Source organism: Leptopilina boulardi, unplaced genomic scaffold (assembly GCF_019393585.1).
Source record: "Leptopilina boulardi isolate dan_hultmark-lab unplaced genomic scaffold, ZJU_Lbou_2.1 LbouV2_169, whole genome shotgun sequence".
NCBI lineage: Eukaryota > Metazoa > Arthropoda > Insecta > Hymenoptera > Figitidae > Leptopilina > Leptopilina boulardi.
This window is the reverse complement of record NW_026137717.1, coordinates 2022011-2037469: the sequence shown is the minus strand read 5'-3', so window position 1 is coordinate 2037469 and position 15459 is coordinate 2022011. Positions and strand designations below refer to the sequence as shown.

At 25.4% G+C, this 15459-nt stretch overlaps 3 protein-coding genes across 4 annotated transcripts; all 3 read right to left on the bottom strand.

The window, feature by feature from the left end:
• Nucleotides 1-75: 75 nt before the first annotated feature.
• On the bottom strand, nt 76-4329 carry LOC127277481 (uncharacterized). Of its 2 annotated transcripts, none has more exons than XM_051298642.1 (2): nt 4243-4329; nt 76-4134 (listed from the first exon to the last, which is right to left on the bottom strand). In XM_051298642.1, exon 2 carries the CDS (start codon nt 4107-4109, stop codon nt 342-344), a length of 3768 nt encoding a protein of 1255 aa, XP_051154599.1. In that variant the 5' UTR covers nt 4110-4134; nt 4243-4329; the 3' UTR covers nt 76-341. The 2 variants fall into 2 exon arrangements, with proteins under 2 accessions (XP_051154599.1, XP_051154598.1); XM_051298641.1 differs by having other exon boundaries at nt 76-4137; nt 4243-4327.
• A 553-nt stretch (nt 4330-4882) lies between these two features.
• Nucleotides 4883-9155, bottom strand: LOC127277480 (uncharacterized). The gene is made up of 2 exons (XM_051298640.1): nt 9051-9155; nt 4883-8840 (listed from the first exon to the last, which is right to left on the bottom strand). Exon 2 carries the CDS (start codon nt 8815-8817, stop codon nt 5050-5052), a length of 3768 nt encoding a protein of 1255 aa, XP_051154597.1. The 5' UTR covers nt 8818-8840; nt 9051-9155; the 3' UTR covers nt 4883-5049.
• A 498-nt stretch (nt 9156-9653) lies between these two features.
• LOC127277479 (solute carrier family 35 member F6-like) lies at nt 9654-15122 on the bottom strand. Its single transcript, XM_051298639.1, has 7 exons — nt 14600-15122; nt 13497-13644; nt 12640-12987; nt 12231-12315; nt 11679-11837; nt 11120-11274; nt 9654-10764 (listed from the first exon to the last, which is right to left on the bottom strand). The coding sequence occupies exons 1-7, from the start codon at nt 14674-14676 to the stop codon at nt 10591-10593; spliced, it is 1146 nt and encodes a 381-aa protein (XP_051154596.1). The 5' UTR covers nt 14677-15122; the 3' UTR covers nt 9654-10590.
• Nucleotides 15123-15459: the final 337 nt, after the last annotated feature.

The window sequence follows — 15459 nt, the reverse complement described above, 5'->3', positions numbered from 1 at the left end:
TAACACAAAAAGTATCAAATATTTGTTCAAGTTGTCTTAAAAAGGTATCTAATTAAAAGTAATCACATTCACTAATAATGTTCCATAATTTCTTTATTAAATGACTTCTTTCCACATCATAAATCTTAATATACAATTTCTTTTTTCTACTAGATATAATTTTATTCAAAAACGTGTTCTATAAATTTTAATGATTATATAAAGTATTAAATATATGTAATCTCGAAACAAATATGAATAATAAATTGACTATTATAGATATCAATTTATAAATATGTAAAACGAGTATTATGAAATCTTTAGTTAAACTATCATAAAAAAATATTTTTCAATTAAAAATTTTACGAATTCCACAAATGAATTGGATCAGTTTCATAGGAAGTGACACCGTTTTTTTTCAATTTTTCCAATTCATTCATAATTTTAATATACCATTCGTGCTTTTCAAATGCATCATGTTGAAAAGACATTTTCACTTCAACTGATCCTCTTCCATCAAGGGAAACAATTTTTACATCGTCAATGTGAAATTTACTACCTGGAAGAAGAACCGTTTCTCCTTCACCTGCATTACGTACAACATTCATAATTTTTGCCCTTAAAAATGGTTGTGAAAATTTTATTTCATAAAAAACATTCATACCATCTTCATTATTACCGTGAAATTGAAACATATACGCAATATATTTATTATCCGAAGTTGAAGTAAAACGATTTAATTCTATTTCCTTTTTACCTGTGAAAAATAATTTTTCAATCATTTCAGGTGTTCTAGTTTCACCACGATATAAAATTTTATCAAATTCTTCTATAGGATCGTCGGATTGACGGATTGCTAAACGATAAAATGCTCCTTGCATTTGTCTAGCTGCAACTGTATTATAGCCAATATAACGATATCCAGAACCCATGTATTCACGAATTGCGTAGTAATCCTCAATTGACACTGATTCGTATGCTCTGTCGGCGTTGTATAATTTACTGATAAAATTCGCTTCCTTTGATATTGACTCAATTTCTTCGGGATAAAGTGATGATAATCTTTTTACTACTTCAATGGTTGTAATTTCTTTTTTATCCACAGTATCTGAGTATCTTAATTTTTCAAATAGAGCAGGATCTGCTAATTCATATTTTTTGCTCCAAAGGGGTAATTCTGTTCTTCCGGATTTTTGTAAATTACTCCAGTCTTTGACGAAGTTCATTTGGAATTCGCCATTTTCGGGAAAGGCAAATTTTCGTAATGTGGAATGAACTGTGTCTGATGATAGGAGTGTATTTTGTCGGGTATAATCAACAGCTATTCTTTCAGCAACTCGACGTGTGTCCCGAAGAATATTTCGTAGACAGAAAAATTTGAAGGGAGATCGTCGAAACCTTGAAATTAAACATTTCTCAACGTTGTGAAAACTTTTTATACTAACTTTGCCTGACGAAGCTGATTTTGGCAAATTTTGGTTTTGAAGATGTAGAAATTTTGGTTTTATTCGACCAGTATCCATGTTTATTGCCCTGTAGGTAATTTCGCCTGTTTTGGGTTCGTGAACAACTACAACTGGAATTTTGTCTCCGTATTCACGAATTTGTCTAATTTGTACTTGTTTGTTTGGTAACCGAAGGAATTGGTAACCGTAACCTGATTTTTTGGCTACGGATAGAGAATTTACGTAGACTTCCTTTTCGTTGAGATTAGATACTTTTAGCAAGGAATCCGATAATTTGATTTCGGTTTCCGCTAAGGTTTTTTCTAGCGAAACAAAAGTAGGAGAATATTTTTTGAGAGTACTGATTGTGGTGATAATGGATCTCCATCCTCCTTTGCCAATCGTGTAAATAAGTTCAAAACCCGGATCGACGTAACGGAGTACTGACAGACCGACATTTTGAAATGTTTCCCTACTGAAGAAGGTAGACAATTCTGCTGCTTGGATTAGCAAAACGCTACCCAATTTTTCCAATGTTTCTCGTATTGTCATTTTTAGGGTTAGGGTACCAAATGTCGTTCCTACAGAAGACAAAATCGATCTAGTGATTGTTGTTGTTAATTTTTCGGCTAGATAGCCAATTTCCTCAACTAGAGGCAGAGCAAATAGAGCATCGAGTGAACAGCCAATTACAGCTTCCTCGACATTTTTCGTTCGTATTCCATGAATACAGGTGTAGAACGGAAGCAGTGATAATCCAAAATCTTTCCACCATTCTTTTCTTGTTTGATCGTATCCCTCTTGTTGGAGACTTTTATTAAAATTCTTTGCTCTTTCTTCTGCGATTCGGTTTAGAAAGACTTCGAACTTTTCATCCTTGCGTTTCATAACATACGGAAAATTATTGCTTTGAAACACTTCGGATTTGGACATTTCTAATTTTTCACGAAAAGCATCAGGGTTGCAATGGATTACGGTATTTGGTACAGAACCAGTAGAGGCAGGGGAATTAGTAGATGATGCAAAATCTGCAGAAGTTGCAGAATTAGTAGATGATGCAAAATCAACAGCAGTTGCAGGACCAGAAAAATCTGCAGTATTAGCAGCTAATGCAGAACCAGCAGAATCTACAGAATTACTATCAGACGAAGCACCCCTAAAAATTTTAGAACAATTCGAAGTAGCATCATTTTGTTGCATTAACAAAATTTCGTTATCCTCCCTTAAAACAGCAAAATACATTTTTGTTCCACTATGCATAAATTTGAATTGGAACAAATCGGCCGAAGCTTTCACCCATTGAAATACGTGGTAATTTATAAAATTAGCAGTAGAGGTAATAAAACCCTTAGATATTTCTACTTTATTAGCATCTACGGATCTAATAAAATCTGTACCAAAAGCTTCCCTAATTGATTCCTTTTCATAAGTCAAATATTTTCCAGCAATATTGTTAACCTGTTCCTGATAAAGAAGATTAACATCCTCTAATTTTTTCCCGTTTTCATTATTACATTGATAATCATCAGGATTATTTTTGTATTTAAGAACCTCTTGCTCGAAATCCTCGTCCTTGACCGTGGAACATTTGCTCCTAATGTTCTCCCTGGCCAGTGTTGTACGATTTTTAAAATTTGACAAAGCAGCATAAAATTGATATCTATAATCATTATTCCGTGCTTGTTCCACTTGGGCAAAGGTCTTATTAAGATAGCTGAACAACATTCTGTAGGCTTCAATTCTTAAAGTGGAATTATTAATTATTTGTCCTGTACTTTGGGTTCGAAGCATTTCTTTCTCTTTGTAAACGTAATAAAGTAGTGCCGGTAGTCCAAAAATCCCCAAAGCTGATTTATCAATTTTACCACCAATTACAGATTGTTCAATAACATGTGCTGTTGTAACATAATTAATAAACTGATCATCAGTAGTAAAATCGATTTCTACCAAATCCACAGATGTTAGCAACACTTTTTCTTTATCAGAATTCAAAAACACTGATCCAGCAGCTGCGTAAATATAATCCACTGCCGTTAAATTCATTTCTTTCTTTGGTTTCGGAAGCAAAGGCACTATAAATTCTTCCACAATTTTTGAAACCGACAAATCTTCTAATTTTGTTTCTCTTCCATTTTCGGTGAGAAATATTTCCTCCGACAATTTGAAAATAATTTTCTCATACAAATTGTTTATTTTTATATCTTTAGAATTACGAACAATCTCTACAAGAAATCCGTAAATATTTGTATAACTCTTAAAAACAAGATTGGTAATTATGTGTTTGTATAAAGAATCAATGAATGCCTCATCAAGAATTTCATTTTCTTTCGCACCATACAAATCGGTGCCTTCGATTAATTTTCTTGCTAAATCTATTTTTCGTTCATTGATAATTTTGGTACGATTTTCATGATATTCGATGGTAGAATAATTGTATTTATTGTAATCTATTGGAATCATTTTTTGCGTTGTTAATAAATTTAGTTCAATGAATTTACTTCTATCTTCTTCGTAGTCGTCGAAAATGTAATTATATAGAGCATTAACAATTGGTATTGGTTGATTTTGATTTGATTCACTTAAAAAATTTCTAATGAATAAATAATCGCTGATTGTATTTAAATAACTAAATATTGAAATCGTTTGCACTGCCTGAAGAGGACTGGTGAAATTTGCAGCTTCCATTTTTTTTCCTTGTTTCTGTTAATACCTGCTGGAAAAATGCTTTCTTTAATTTTTATTTAAACATAACTGTATTGTTTTTATTATTTTTTATTTTATTATTATTAAAATTATTATTTTTGTTATTATATCCTACCTTTCGTGTTTCTAATTCAAAAATTTTGAAATTTCTTTTTTGGTTTTGTTTCGAAAATCAAAACTGTTAATACCGCTAATTAAATTTAATTCTCATCAATTTTTGTGATTCTGCATTCCTTTATATGCCAAATTACCGAATGTAACAGTTCAATATTATTTTTTGTTTTTACAAAAAGTGACGTATATTTGTTCAAGTATTTGCAATTCAAAAGTTTCTATAATTGACAAATTGTATAAAGAAAGAATTTTGCAAAAAACGATTGATTTTTTTTTTTTTTTTTTTTTTTTTTGAATGATAATAAGAAAAAAAACTGCCAATTTTTAATAAAGAGATGTCATGTTTATTTCTTTTTATATCAAACTGTAAAGATTTGTAAACAATGAATTAATAAAAAAAAGGCATATGTTATAAATGAGATATATTATAATTTATTCTGTTTGTATTATATTTAATTTTAACAGACAAAAATTGTATGTAACTAAAAATATAGAAAGAAGTTTTCAAAAAAGAAATTTGATTTTTATATTCCCGATTTTTTTTTAAAAAAATATTACTTTCAAGTTGTATGTGGAAAAAAATTATTCTAAATAATGAAAATTACTTTTTTTGAAGATATTTTTTCACTTATTTATTCACTTGTATTAACAATGATAATTTTCTATTATAATTAAAATTAAAATGAAACTTTTGTACAAAAGATTACTTATGCTAATTTTAAATAAAGTCATGTATTTTTTTTTTTTTTTTTTTTTTGAGTATTTTTTTCTAAATTTTTATTTCAATTTTCATTCTAATTTTCAAAAATTATGACGGATCACTATCATAGGGAATGTCATCATTTTTTTTCAATTTTTCCAATTCATTCATAATTCGAATATACCATTCGTGCTTTGTCAGTGCATTATGTTTAAAAGTCATTTTCACTTTAAATACCTCTTTTCCATTCATCAAAACTTTATTCACATCATCAATGTGAAATTTACTACCTGGAAGAAGAATTGTCTCTGCTTCACCAGTATTTAATACAACATTCATAACTTTTGCTCTAAAAAATGGTTCATTGAATTTAATTTCATAAAATATATTTACATGCTTTGAATTACCGAAAAATTGAAACATACGAGCAATTTCTTCATTAGTTGACGTTGATGTAAAACGATTTAATTCTATTTCATTTTTGCCAGTGAGAAATAATTTTTCCACAATTTCAGGTGATCGTGTTTCACCACGATATAAAATTTTCGAAAATTCTTCTAGAGGATCGTCCGATTGACGAATTGCTAAACGATAAAGTGCACCGCGCATTTTTTTCGCCGTTTTTGTATTATAACCAATTTGTTTATAACCCATACCCATGTATTCACGAATTGCAAAATAATCCTGTAATGTCACTGATTCATATGCTTTATCCTCGTTGAATAATTGTCGAATAAAATCAAAATCTTGATGTGTCATTATTGACGATGATCTTTCTTGAAGGCGAAAAATTTCCGCTAATCTTTCCGAAGCTTCGTGAATTTTAAATTCTTTTTTATCGACAGTATCTGAATATCTTAATTTTTCAAAGAGAGTTGGATCAGCTAATTCGTATTTTTTACTCCATGTGGGTAATTCTGATTTTCTACCGGATTTTATTAAATCACTCCAATCGGTGATAAATTTCATGTGTAATTCACCATTATCGGGAAATATGAATTCTCTTAATTTTGAACGAATTTCGTCGAATTTTACAGATATTGTTTGTTGATTAAGGAGATTCATAGCCGCTGTTTCGATTGCGTCACGTTTGTTCCGGAGAATATTTCGTAGACATAATAATTTAGTGGGAGATCTTTTGAATCTTGGATTTGTACATGTTTGTAGGTCGTGAAAACTGTTTATTTTAATTTTTACTAATAATGCTGATTTTGGCAAATTTTGGTTTTGAAGATGTAGAACTTTTGGTTTTATTCGACCAGTATCCATGTTTATTGCCCTGTAGGTAATTTCGCCTGTTTTGGGTTCGTGAACAACTACAACTGGAATTTTGTCTCCGTATTCACGAATTTGTCTAATTTGTACTTGTTTGTTTGGTAACCGAAGGAATTGGTAACCGTAACCTGATTTTTTGGCTACGGATAGAGAATTTACGTAGACTTCCTTTTCGTTGAGATTGGATACTTTTAGCAAGGAATCCGATAATTTGATTTCGGTTTCCGCTAAGGTTTTTTCTAGTGAAACAAAAGTAGGAGAATATTTTTTGAGAGTACTGATTGTGGTGATAATGGATCTCCATCCTCCTTTGCCAATCGTGTAAATAAGTTCAAAACCCGGATCGACGTAACGGAGTACTGACAGACCGAGATTTTGGAATGTTTCCCTACTGAAGAAGGTAGACAATTCTTCTGCTGAAATTACCAAAACGCTACCTAGTTTCTCCAGTGTTTCTCGAATTGTCATTTTTAGGGTTAGGGAACCAAATGTCGTTCCTGTAGAAGACATAATCGATCTAGTGATTGTTGTTGTTAATTTTTCGGCTAGATAGCCAATTTCCTCAACTAGAGGCAGAGCAAATAGAGCATCGAGTGAACAGCCAATTACAGCTTCCTCGACATTTTTCGTTCGTATTCCATGAATACAGGTGTAAAACGGAAGCAGTGATAATCCAAAATCTTTCCACCATTCTTTTCTTGTTGGATCGTATCCCTCTTGTTGGAGACTTTTATTAAAATTCTTTGCTCTTTCTTCTGCGATTCGGTTTAGAAAGACCTCGAACTTTTCATCCTTGCGTTTCATAACATACGGAAAATTATTGCTTCGAAACACTTCGGATTTGGACATTTCTAATTTTTTACGAAAAGCATTGGGGTTGCAATGGATTACGGTATTTGGTACAGAACCAGTAGAGGCAGGGGAATTAGTAGATGATGCAAAATCTGCAGAAGCTGCAGAATTAGTAGATGATGCAAAATCAGCAGCAGTTGCAGAACAAGAAAAATCTGCAGAATTAGTAGCTAATGCAGAACCAGCAAAATCTACAGAATTAGTATCAGACGAAGCACCCCTAGAAATTTTAGAACAATTCCAAGTAGCATCATTTTGTTGCATTAGAAAAATTTCGTTATCCTCCCTTAAAACAGCAAAATACATTTTTGTTCCACTATGCATAAATTTGAATTGGAACAAATCGGCCGAAGCTTTCACCCATTGAAATACGTGGTAATTTATAAAATTAGCAGTAGAGGTAATAAAACCCTTAGATATTTCTACTTTATTAGCATCTACGGATCTAATAAAATCTGTACCAAAAGCTTCCCTAATTGATTCCTTTTCATAAGTCAAATATTTTCCAGCAATATTGTTAACCTGTTCCTGATAAAGACGATTAACATCCTCTAATTTTTTCCCGTTTTCATTATTACATTGATAATCATCAGGATTATTTTTGTATTTAAGAACCTCTTGCTTCAAATCCTCGTCCTTGACCGTGGAACATTTACTACTAATGTTCTCCCTGGCCAGTGTTGTACGATTTTTAAAATTTGACAAAGCAGCATAAAATTGATATCTATAATCATTATTCCGTGCTTGTTCCACTTGGGCAAAGGTCTTATTAAGATAGCTGAACAACATTCTGTAGGCTTCAATTCTTAAAGTGGAATTATTAATTATTTGTCCTGTACTTTGGGTTCGAAGCATTTCTTTCTCTTTGTAAACGTAATAAAGTAGTGCCGGTAGTCCAAAAATCCCCAAAGCTGATTTATCAATTTTACCACCAATTACAGATTGTTCAATAACATGTGCTGTTGTAACATAATTAATAAACTGATCATTAGTAGTAAAATCATCGATTTCTTTGTAATCCACAGCTGCTAATATTTTTTCTTTGTCAGAATTCAAAAATCCCGATCCAGCTGCTGCGTAAATATAATCGACTGCCGTTAAATTCATTTCTTTCTTCAGTTTCGGAAGCAAAGGCACTATAAATTCTCCCACAATTTTTGTAACCGACAAATCTTCTAATTTTATTTCTCTTCCATTTTCGGTGAGAAATATTTCCTCGGACAATTTGGAATTAATTTTATCATACATAGTATTAATTTTCACATCTACAGAACTACGAACAATCTCAACAAGAAATCCGTAAATATTTGTAAATTTTTCAAAAACAAGAGTACTAATTATGTGTTTGTATAAGGCGTCAACGAATATTGAATCGAGAATTTCGTTTTCTTCAGCTCCATACAAATCGGTGCCTTCGATTAATTTTTGTGCCAAATATATTTTTCGATCATTAATGATTTTCGTTCGATTTTCATGATAGTTGATGGTGGAATAATTGTATTTGTTGTAATCAATTGGAATCATTTTTTCCTTTGTTAATAAATTTAGTTCAATTATATTACTTCTGTCTTCTTCGTAGTCGTCGAAAATGTAATTATACAAAGCATTAACAATTGGTATTGGTTGATATTGATTTGTTTCATTTAGAAAATTACTGGCAAATAAAAAATCGCTGAGTGTATTTAAATAATTAATTATTGAAATCGTTTGCACTGCCTGAAGAGGGCTGATAAAATTTGCAGCTTCCATTTTTTTTCCTGTTGTTTTAAAACCTAGGAAGCAAAAAATTTAAGATTATGTTTATAATTGTATTACCACAAAATTATACGTTTTTAAATAATAACAGAAATTAATTTATTAATAAAAAATAAAAATTTGTTTTAAATTAATTAATAAAAAAAATTGTTTTATTTATTGTAATTAATAGAAATAAAAATTTGTTTTAAATAAATATATAAAAAATGATAAATTATAAATCACACCTTTTTCGAGTTACTAATTTAAAACTCTAATATTCCTTTTAAAAAAATTGTTTTCTTTTTTTAAATTTCAATAAACTTTCGAATGTTAATAAATTCCGATCGTTATTCACTGTTCATAAATTTTAGTATTTTGCACATGCTTTATATGTTGAATTTCGGAATTTAATCACAGATCAATTTTTTATTTTTTTTTTTTTTTTTTTTTTTTTATGACAAAAAGGTGACGTTTATTTATTCAACTTGTGCAAATTGAAAAGTTTCTATAATAATTGAACAAAAAAAAAAAAATGAATTTTTTGCCAAAAAAAAAGAGGATTTGTTTTATTTTCCATAATTTTTGTTTTTGAATGAGAATAGCTTAAAAAAAATTTGATAAAAAGATTTTTTTTTTTTGAAGAAAAAGGATTGGAATCAATTTTTAAAAATCATAAATTAATTTATTCCGCGAACATATGCTTTTTGATAATTTCAATGGGTTTTTTTGTAAAAATTTAATCTGTTGCTTTTCTTTCGTTAATTGTAAGTTATCACGTTTTAATTGTTGCACTAGTGGATTAAAGATTTGGTAATTATTATTAAATTTAAAAAAAGAAGAAGAAGAAGTCACGTGTCATATGAGTGATATATTTATAATTTTAATGAATTCATATTAGGCTCTTTCTTACATAATAAAAATTGTACGTCACAAAAATATACTATTTTTTTTGCGCTGATAATTTTTTTTTTTTCGTAATTAAATATCTGTCTACATTGTATAATAAAAACTAGATTCTTTTTTTTTTAATACTTAGGGAGCATTTTCCGGCAATGTCCTTAGTCGAGATTTCTTCATTACTGATATTAAGAGAAGGTTTTAATTTTCAAGTCTGTAAAACAAAAAATTATTCCACAAAAAAGAGGTGAGAAAAATTGTATTTTTGAAGAAAAATAATTTCTTTAAAAAAAAAAAATGCAAAAATACATTTTTTACGAATGCATTAATAATAATATTTTTTTTATAAGCGTAGGTCAAATTTTTTTTTCTAATTTTCGCGACGAAAAAATCAGTTATAAAATGTTTAATTATTTATACGGAAATTTTTTTTATTTTTATTTTAAGAAATTATTTTTTGAAAATACTTTCAGCAAATACTGAGCGTAAAATAATATTTCCCTTTTTTTTTGAGAGAATAATTTTGTCATAAAGCTTGAAAAAAATAATTCTTCACTTAAAAAAAGTCAATAGTACAACATTTGCATAATAATTAATAGAAAAATAAAATAATTTTTGTGCATTTCGTTGTTTTGAGCACTTATAAAATATTTAAATATCTTCCACCAGGGAAGTTTCTCATTTGAAATCATAAATGTATAAAAAAAAAAAAAAATTCTACATATTAAATTATTTCTTTGGATTATAATAAAACTATATATATATATATATATATATATATATATAATTATGAAATAAAATTTATGCACAACCATACTGCAAATTGTCGATAAATAAAAAAAAAAATAATAATTTTTTTCAATTAACTATATAGAATTTATATTAATATTAATAAAATGATTTTTCTTCTATATCGTCATCAGTTGCATTTAAAATTCTTTCTTCGTCATTTGACACATTATTAGATCTATTCAGTCGACGTCTAATTTGAATAAGCAGCGTCGGTATTAATAAATTATTGTAGAAACACATTCCCAATACGAGAACAGTAAATCCAACCAGCTGTAAATAAATGTTTGATATAATTATCTTTTTTTTTCAATTTAATAATTTGAGATAAATAATTAACTTTATGAATTTCTAATTAATTTTTTTAATTTTGTAATTTAATAATTCATAATTATTAATTAACAAATTAAATTTTTTTTATTTTAATAATTAATTTAATAATTTTAATTATAATTCACTTAATAATTAATTTAGTTTTTAATAAAGAATTCTATTATTTTATTTATTTAATTTAAATATTTTTGGTAGATTTATTATTATTATTATCATTAAAATTATTATTAAATTGTTGCATTAATTAAAAAGAAAAAAAATTCGTTTTATTGTCGAAAGGTAAAAAATAATTTACCTGCAAATAGTGGAAAGCTTGCCATTGGAAAATTAATGAAAATGCCCAAATAACAATTGTGCAAATACTGCTTAAAATCATTCGTGTCGTTGCACTTATTTCTTTTGTAACACTTAAGCCAGAAAAATTGAATAGTCCTATAGTAAGCATTATTCCTGAAAAATTAAATTTTCTATTTAAATTAAATCAATATTAATTTCCCCTATTTTTTGTTCTTTTCTCTAATTTCTGTATTTAAATAAATTATTTCTATTTTTCGAATTTTCTGTATTTAGTTAAATTTTTTGTACTTTCTATTGTATTTTACTACTTTTTGAATTTTTTTTTTTTACTTTTTGCGAATTTTCTATATTTATTTTAATTTTTTTGTACTTTTTTATATTTATTTTGTATTTTTATTATTTTCTGTTTTTTTTTTACTACTTTTTGAATTTTTTTTTCTACTTTTTAAATTTTTCTAAATTTCTACTATTTTTTTAAAATCTTTTTTCTTCAATAATCAATTATTTTTTTCATTGTCTATTTTTTAAATTGAAAAAGGGGGAAAAAAATTTCATACCAATCATTGCAATTATAAGTTGACTAGAATTTCCAATTTGTACAAAAGCGTCAATAGTTGCCTCTAAAGTTCCACGCGAATTATCAGCAAACGGTGGAACTACTTTTATATAATTCAAAGGAATCATCACAAGAAGAAGTGCTAGTAATCCAAATACTCCTGTTAAAAAAAAAAAAAATTTTTTAGTATTTTTTAAAGAAAAAATTCTTATTTTCCTAGTTTAAAAAAAAAATAAAATAATTTTCCATTTAAAAATTCAATGTCTTTAATAAATAGAAATTTTTAATTTTCTAAATGGAATTTAAAACTAATTTTCAAATTTACAAAATCAATTTCAATTTAAAAAAACAATTGAAAATGAAAATTTTTAAATGGAAAAATTAAAAAAAAATTTCAATTTTGAAAAATCAATTTCTTTAATAATGTTCATTTTTAAATGGAAAAATTATTTAATTTTCAATTTAAAAAATAATTAAAAGAGTAAATATTTAAAATTACTGAAAAAAAAATTATTTCAAGTGCGAAAAAAAAATATAAAAATAAATAAATTACCTTCCCAACCAATTGCCTGAAGCGCTGGAATGTCATTACCACCAACGAATTTTTCTTCATATACCATTTGTATTGCAGTCATTACCTAAACAAAATCATTTAATTAGAATTATTCGAAAAAAAATAATTACTAAAAAAAAATTCTCTTAGTTATTGAAAAATTATTAATGAATTTTTTATTCTGATTATTTTATTCCCTTTACTTTTTTTCATTTTTTTTTTTTTTATATTCTTTTATTTTATATATTTATTTCACATTTTTAAAAATTATATTTATTCATTAATTTAATTAAATAATTTTAATTAATTTTAAATTAAATAATTTAAGAAATATTTTTTTTTTATTGTAACAGATTTTTTTTTCAATACCTAAGAGTAGTTTTTTTTATTATTTTTTTTTGCCAATTACCTGAGCGCAAAGAATAAGTAAATCGCCGGTAATAATTGAATTAGAACCCATACTACGATCCTCAGTGAGAACATCAGTGATACCAACAATTACAAGACCAACAATAACAAAAAATATTCCACTCCATTCGCGATAACCCAATTTTCTATCGAGAAATCCCATTGATAATATTCCAGTGAATACAATAACAGCGCCACGTAACATTTGAAAGCTACTTGCATATGTCATTGTTAATCCAATGTATCTTAATGATGTTGCGATAACATCACACAATGCTGGTATCATTAAAATTATTGGATTTACATCACGATTTCCTCTTGTCAATGGATTTGTATCAATCGATCCATCCTTGATTTGATTATTAATTAATTAAATAATAATTCATTTTTTATTATTCAAATTACTGAAATTATCTTTTTATTCAATTTCAAAAAAAAAAAAATTAATTATCATTTTCCAATTATTTAATTAATAGAAAATAGTTTTTTCTTTTTCAAATTAAATTAATTAATTTTTTTATAATATGAAAATAAAATTTTTTTATATAAAATAAATTATTAATAAAATTATATTATTTCTTTCAAATTAATAATAAATTAAATTAATACATAATAAATAGTAATTAATTAAATTATTATTTTTTTTCAAATAATAATTAAATTATGTTATTTTTTTTAAATAATAATAAAATTATTTTTATTTCTTTCGAATAAATATTTCCTTTTTTTTTGATTAAAATTCTGATAATTATTAAATTATTAAATAAATAATAATAGGATTTAAAAAATTTTTAACTTCGTAATAGAATTCTTTTTTAATGCATATAAATTAAAGTAAAAATTTTGCAAATTTCTCACCGATTTTCTGTTGAGGTACCAACAAATAATTTTGTAAACTATCAAACACAAACTTTCGCCGAGAAACATAAATGTTGCCTCAACAAAAGGATGATTAAATTTTCGAATTTGTCCATCTTCTCCAGTTGCGTCTAAACGATCAGCAAATCTGAGGAAGAATTTTTTTTTTTTTTCTAAATTATTTCAGTAAATTTTACTAATAAAATATTTATTTATTTAATTATTTTTAATTATTTAATCATTTGTAATAAATTTAATTATTTTTAATTATTTAATTATTTGTAATAAATTTAATTATTTTTTATAATTTATTTTTAATTATCAACTATTTACTATTATTATTATTATTATTATTATTATTATTATTATTATTATTATTATTATTATTATTATTATTATTATTATTATTATTATTATTATTATTATTATTATTATTATTATTATTATTATTATTATTATTATTATTATTATTATTATTATTATTATTATTATTATTATTACTATTTACTAAAATAATTAATAATTATAAACTATTAGCTTTGCGGAAGATATTTTAAATTTTTTGATTTCTGAATTAAAAAATTTTATTAATATATTAATTTTTATTTATTTATTTATTTAATCATTTTTAATAAATCTAATTATTTTCACTAATTATTAGTTAACTATTTTTTATAATTATTTTTAATAATTAAAATAATTAATAATAATAATTAATAATTATAAACTATCAGAAAATTTGCAGAATTATTTTTTAAAATCTTTTTATTTCGAATATTTAAATAAATATTTATTTAAAAATTTATTTAATTACTTTTTTATTATTAGGATTATTTTTTAATTTATTTAAATTATTTTAAATAATTAATATATCTAATTATAATAATTATTATTGAAAAAAAAATCTAGTTTATAATTTTTTTTTTTTTTTTTTTTACAAATATTTACGAAAATAAAAAAAATTTCTAAATTATATTTATAGAAAAATTTATTTTTCGTTACAAATTTTAAATTTTTCGAACTATTTTAATTATTTTGCTTTAAAAATTATTTCTTATATATCAAATAATTATGAAAATTTTTAAATATATAAAAATACTCACTTTACTGATAGTGTGTGAAATGCTCCAGTAAAAACAATAATTAAGACAAGAGTCTTTTGATAAAAGGTATAAGTCATATTTTAAAAGTGCACATACATCAAAAAAAAAAAAAATTCGCTTTCAAGCTGTTTATAATTTGCCTCTATTTTCTTTTTTTTTTTTTTTTTCATCAAAACATTGCGTCGTCATAAATGAAAAAAAATTTACAACTTGTCATTTTAAATGTCTATTTAAATCTAAAAACTAAAAAAGAAAATTGATTTTCAACATTTTATTTGAAAGAAAAAAAAACATGACTCATAAAAAAAGTAACTGATATTTTAATTTTTTTTTTTTTTTTTTGATAAATTTTTTTAAATAAAAATTCAATGTTTTGTCACTAAACTAAACAAGAGGAAAAAAAAATAATTTTTTTTTTAGAAATTAAGGAAAAAATCACGAAAAAATGTCATTAACAATATTGATTAAATAATTTAACGATAAACGTGACTTGAATTATTTATTTTTCAATTAGAAATTTTAAAGAGACAGCTAGCAGAAGACAAATAAAAATTATACAAGGTTATAATATATATATATATGTTTGGTCATTGAAAAAGTAGTTTCCTACCTAGATAGCCAACTTACTAGTGAAAAAGAAACATTCAATTATAACAATTACAAAGTATAAGAAAACCAATTTTTCGTATTTAGTTATTTATTTTTTTTATCGTTTTTTATTAGAATATTATTATATTTTATAGATTTTTTTCTTCTTTTTCGAAAAAATATCCATGTCACATTTCGAACGTTTCACCTCTAAAGTCGTGTAAAAAAAAAAAAAAAAAAAAAATGTTATCAAATTTATTTCCTTATCCTCT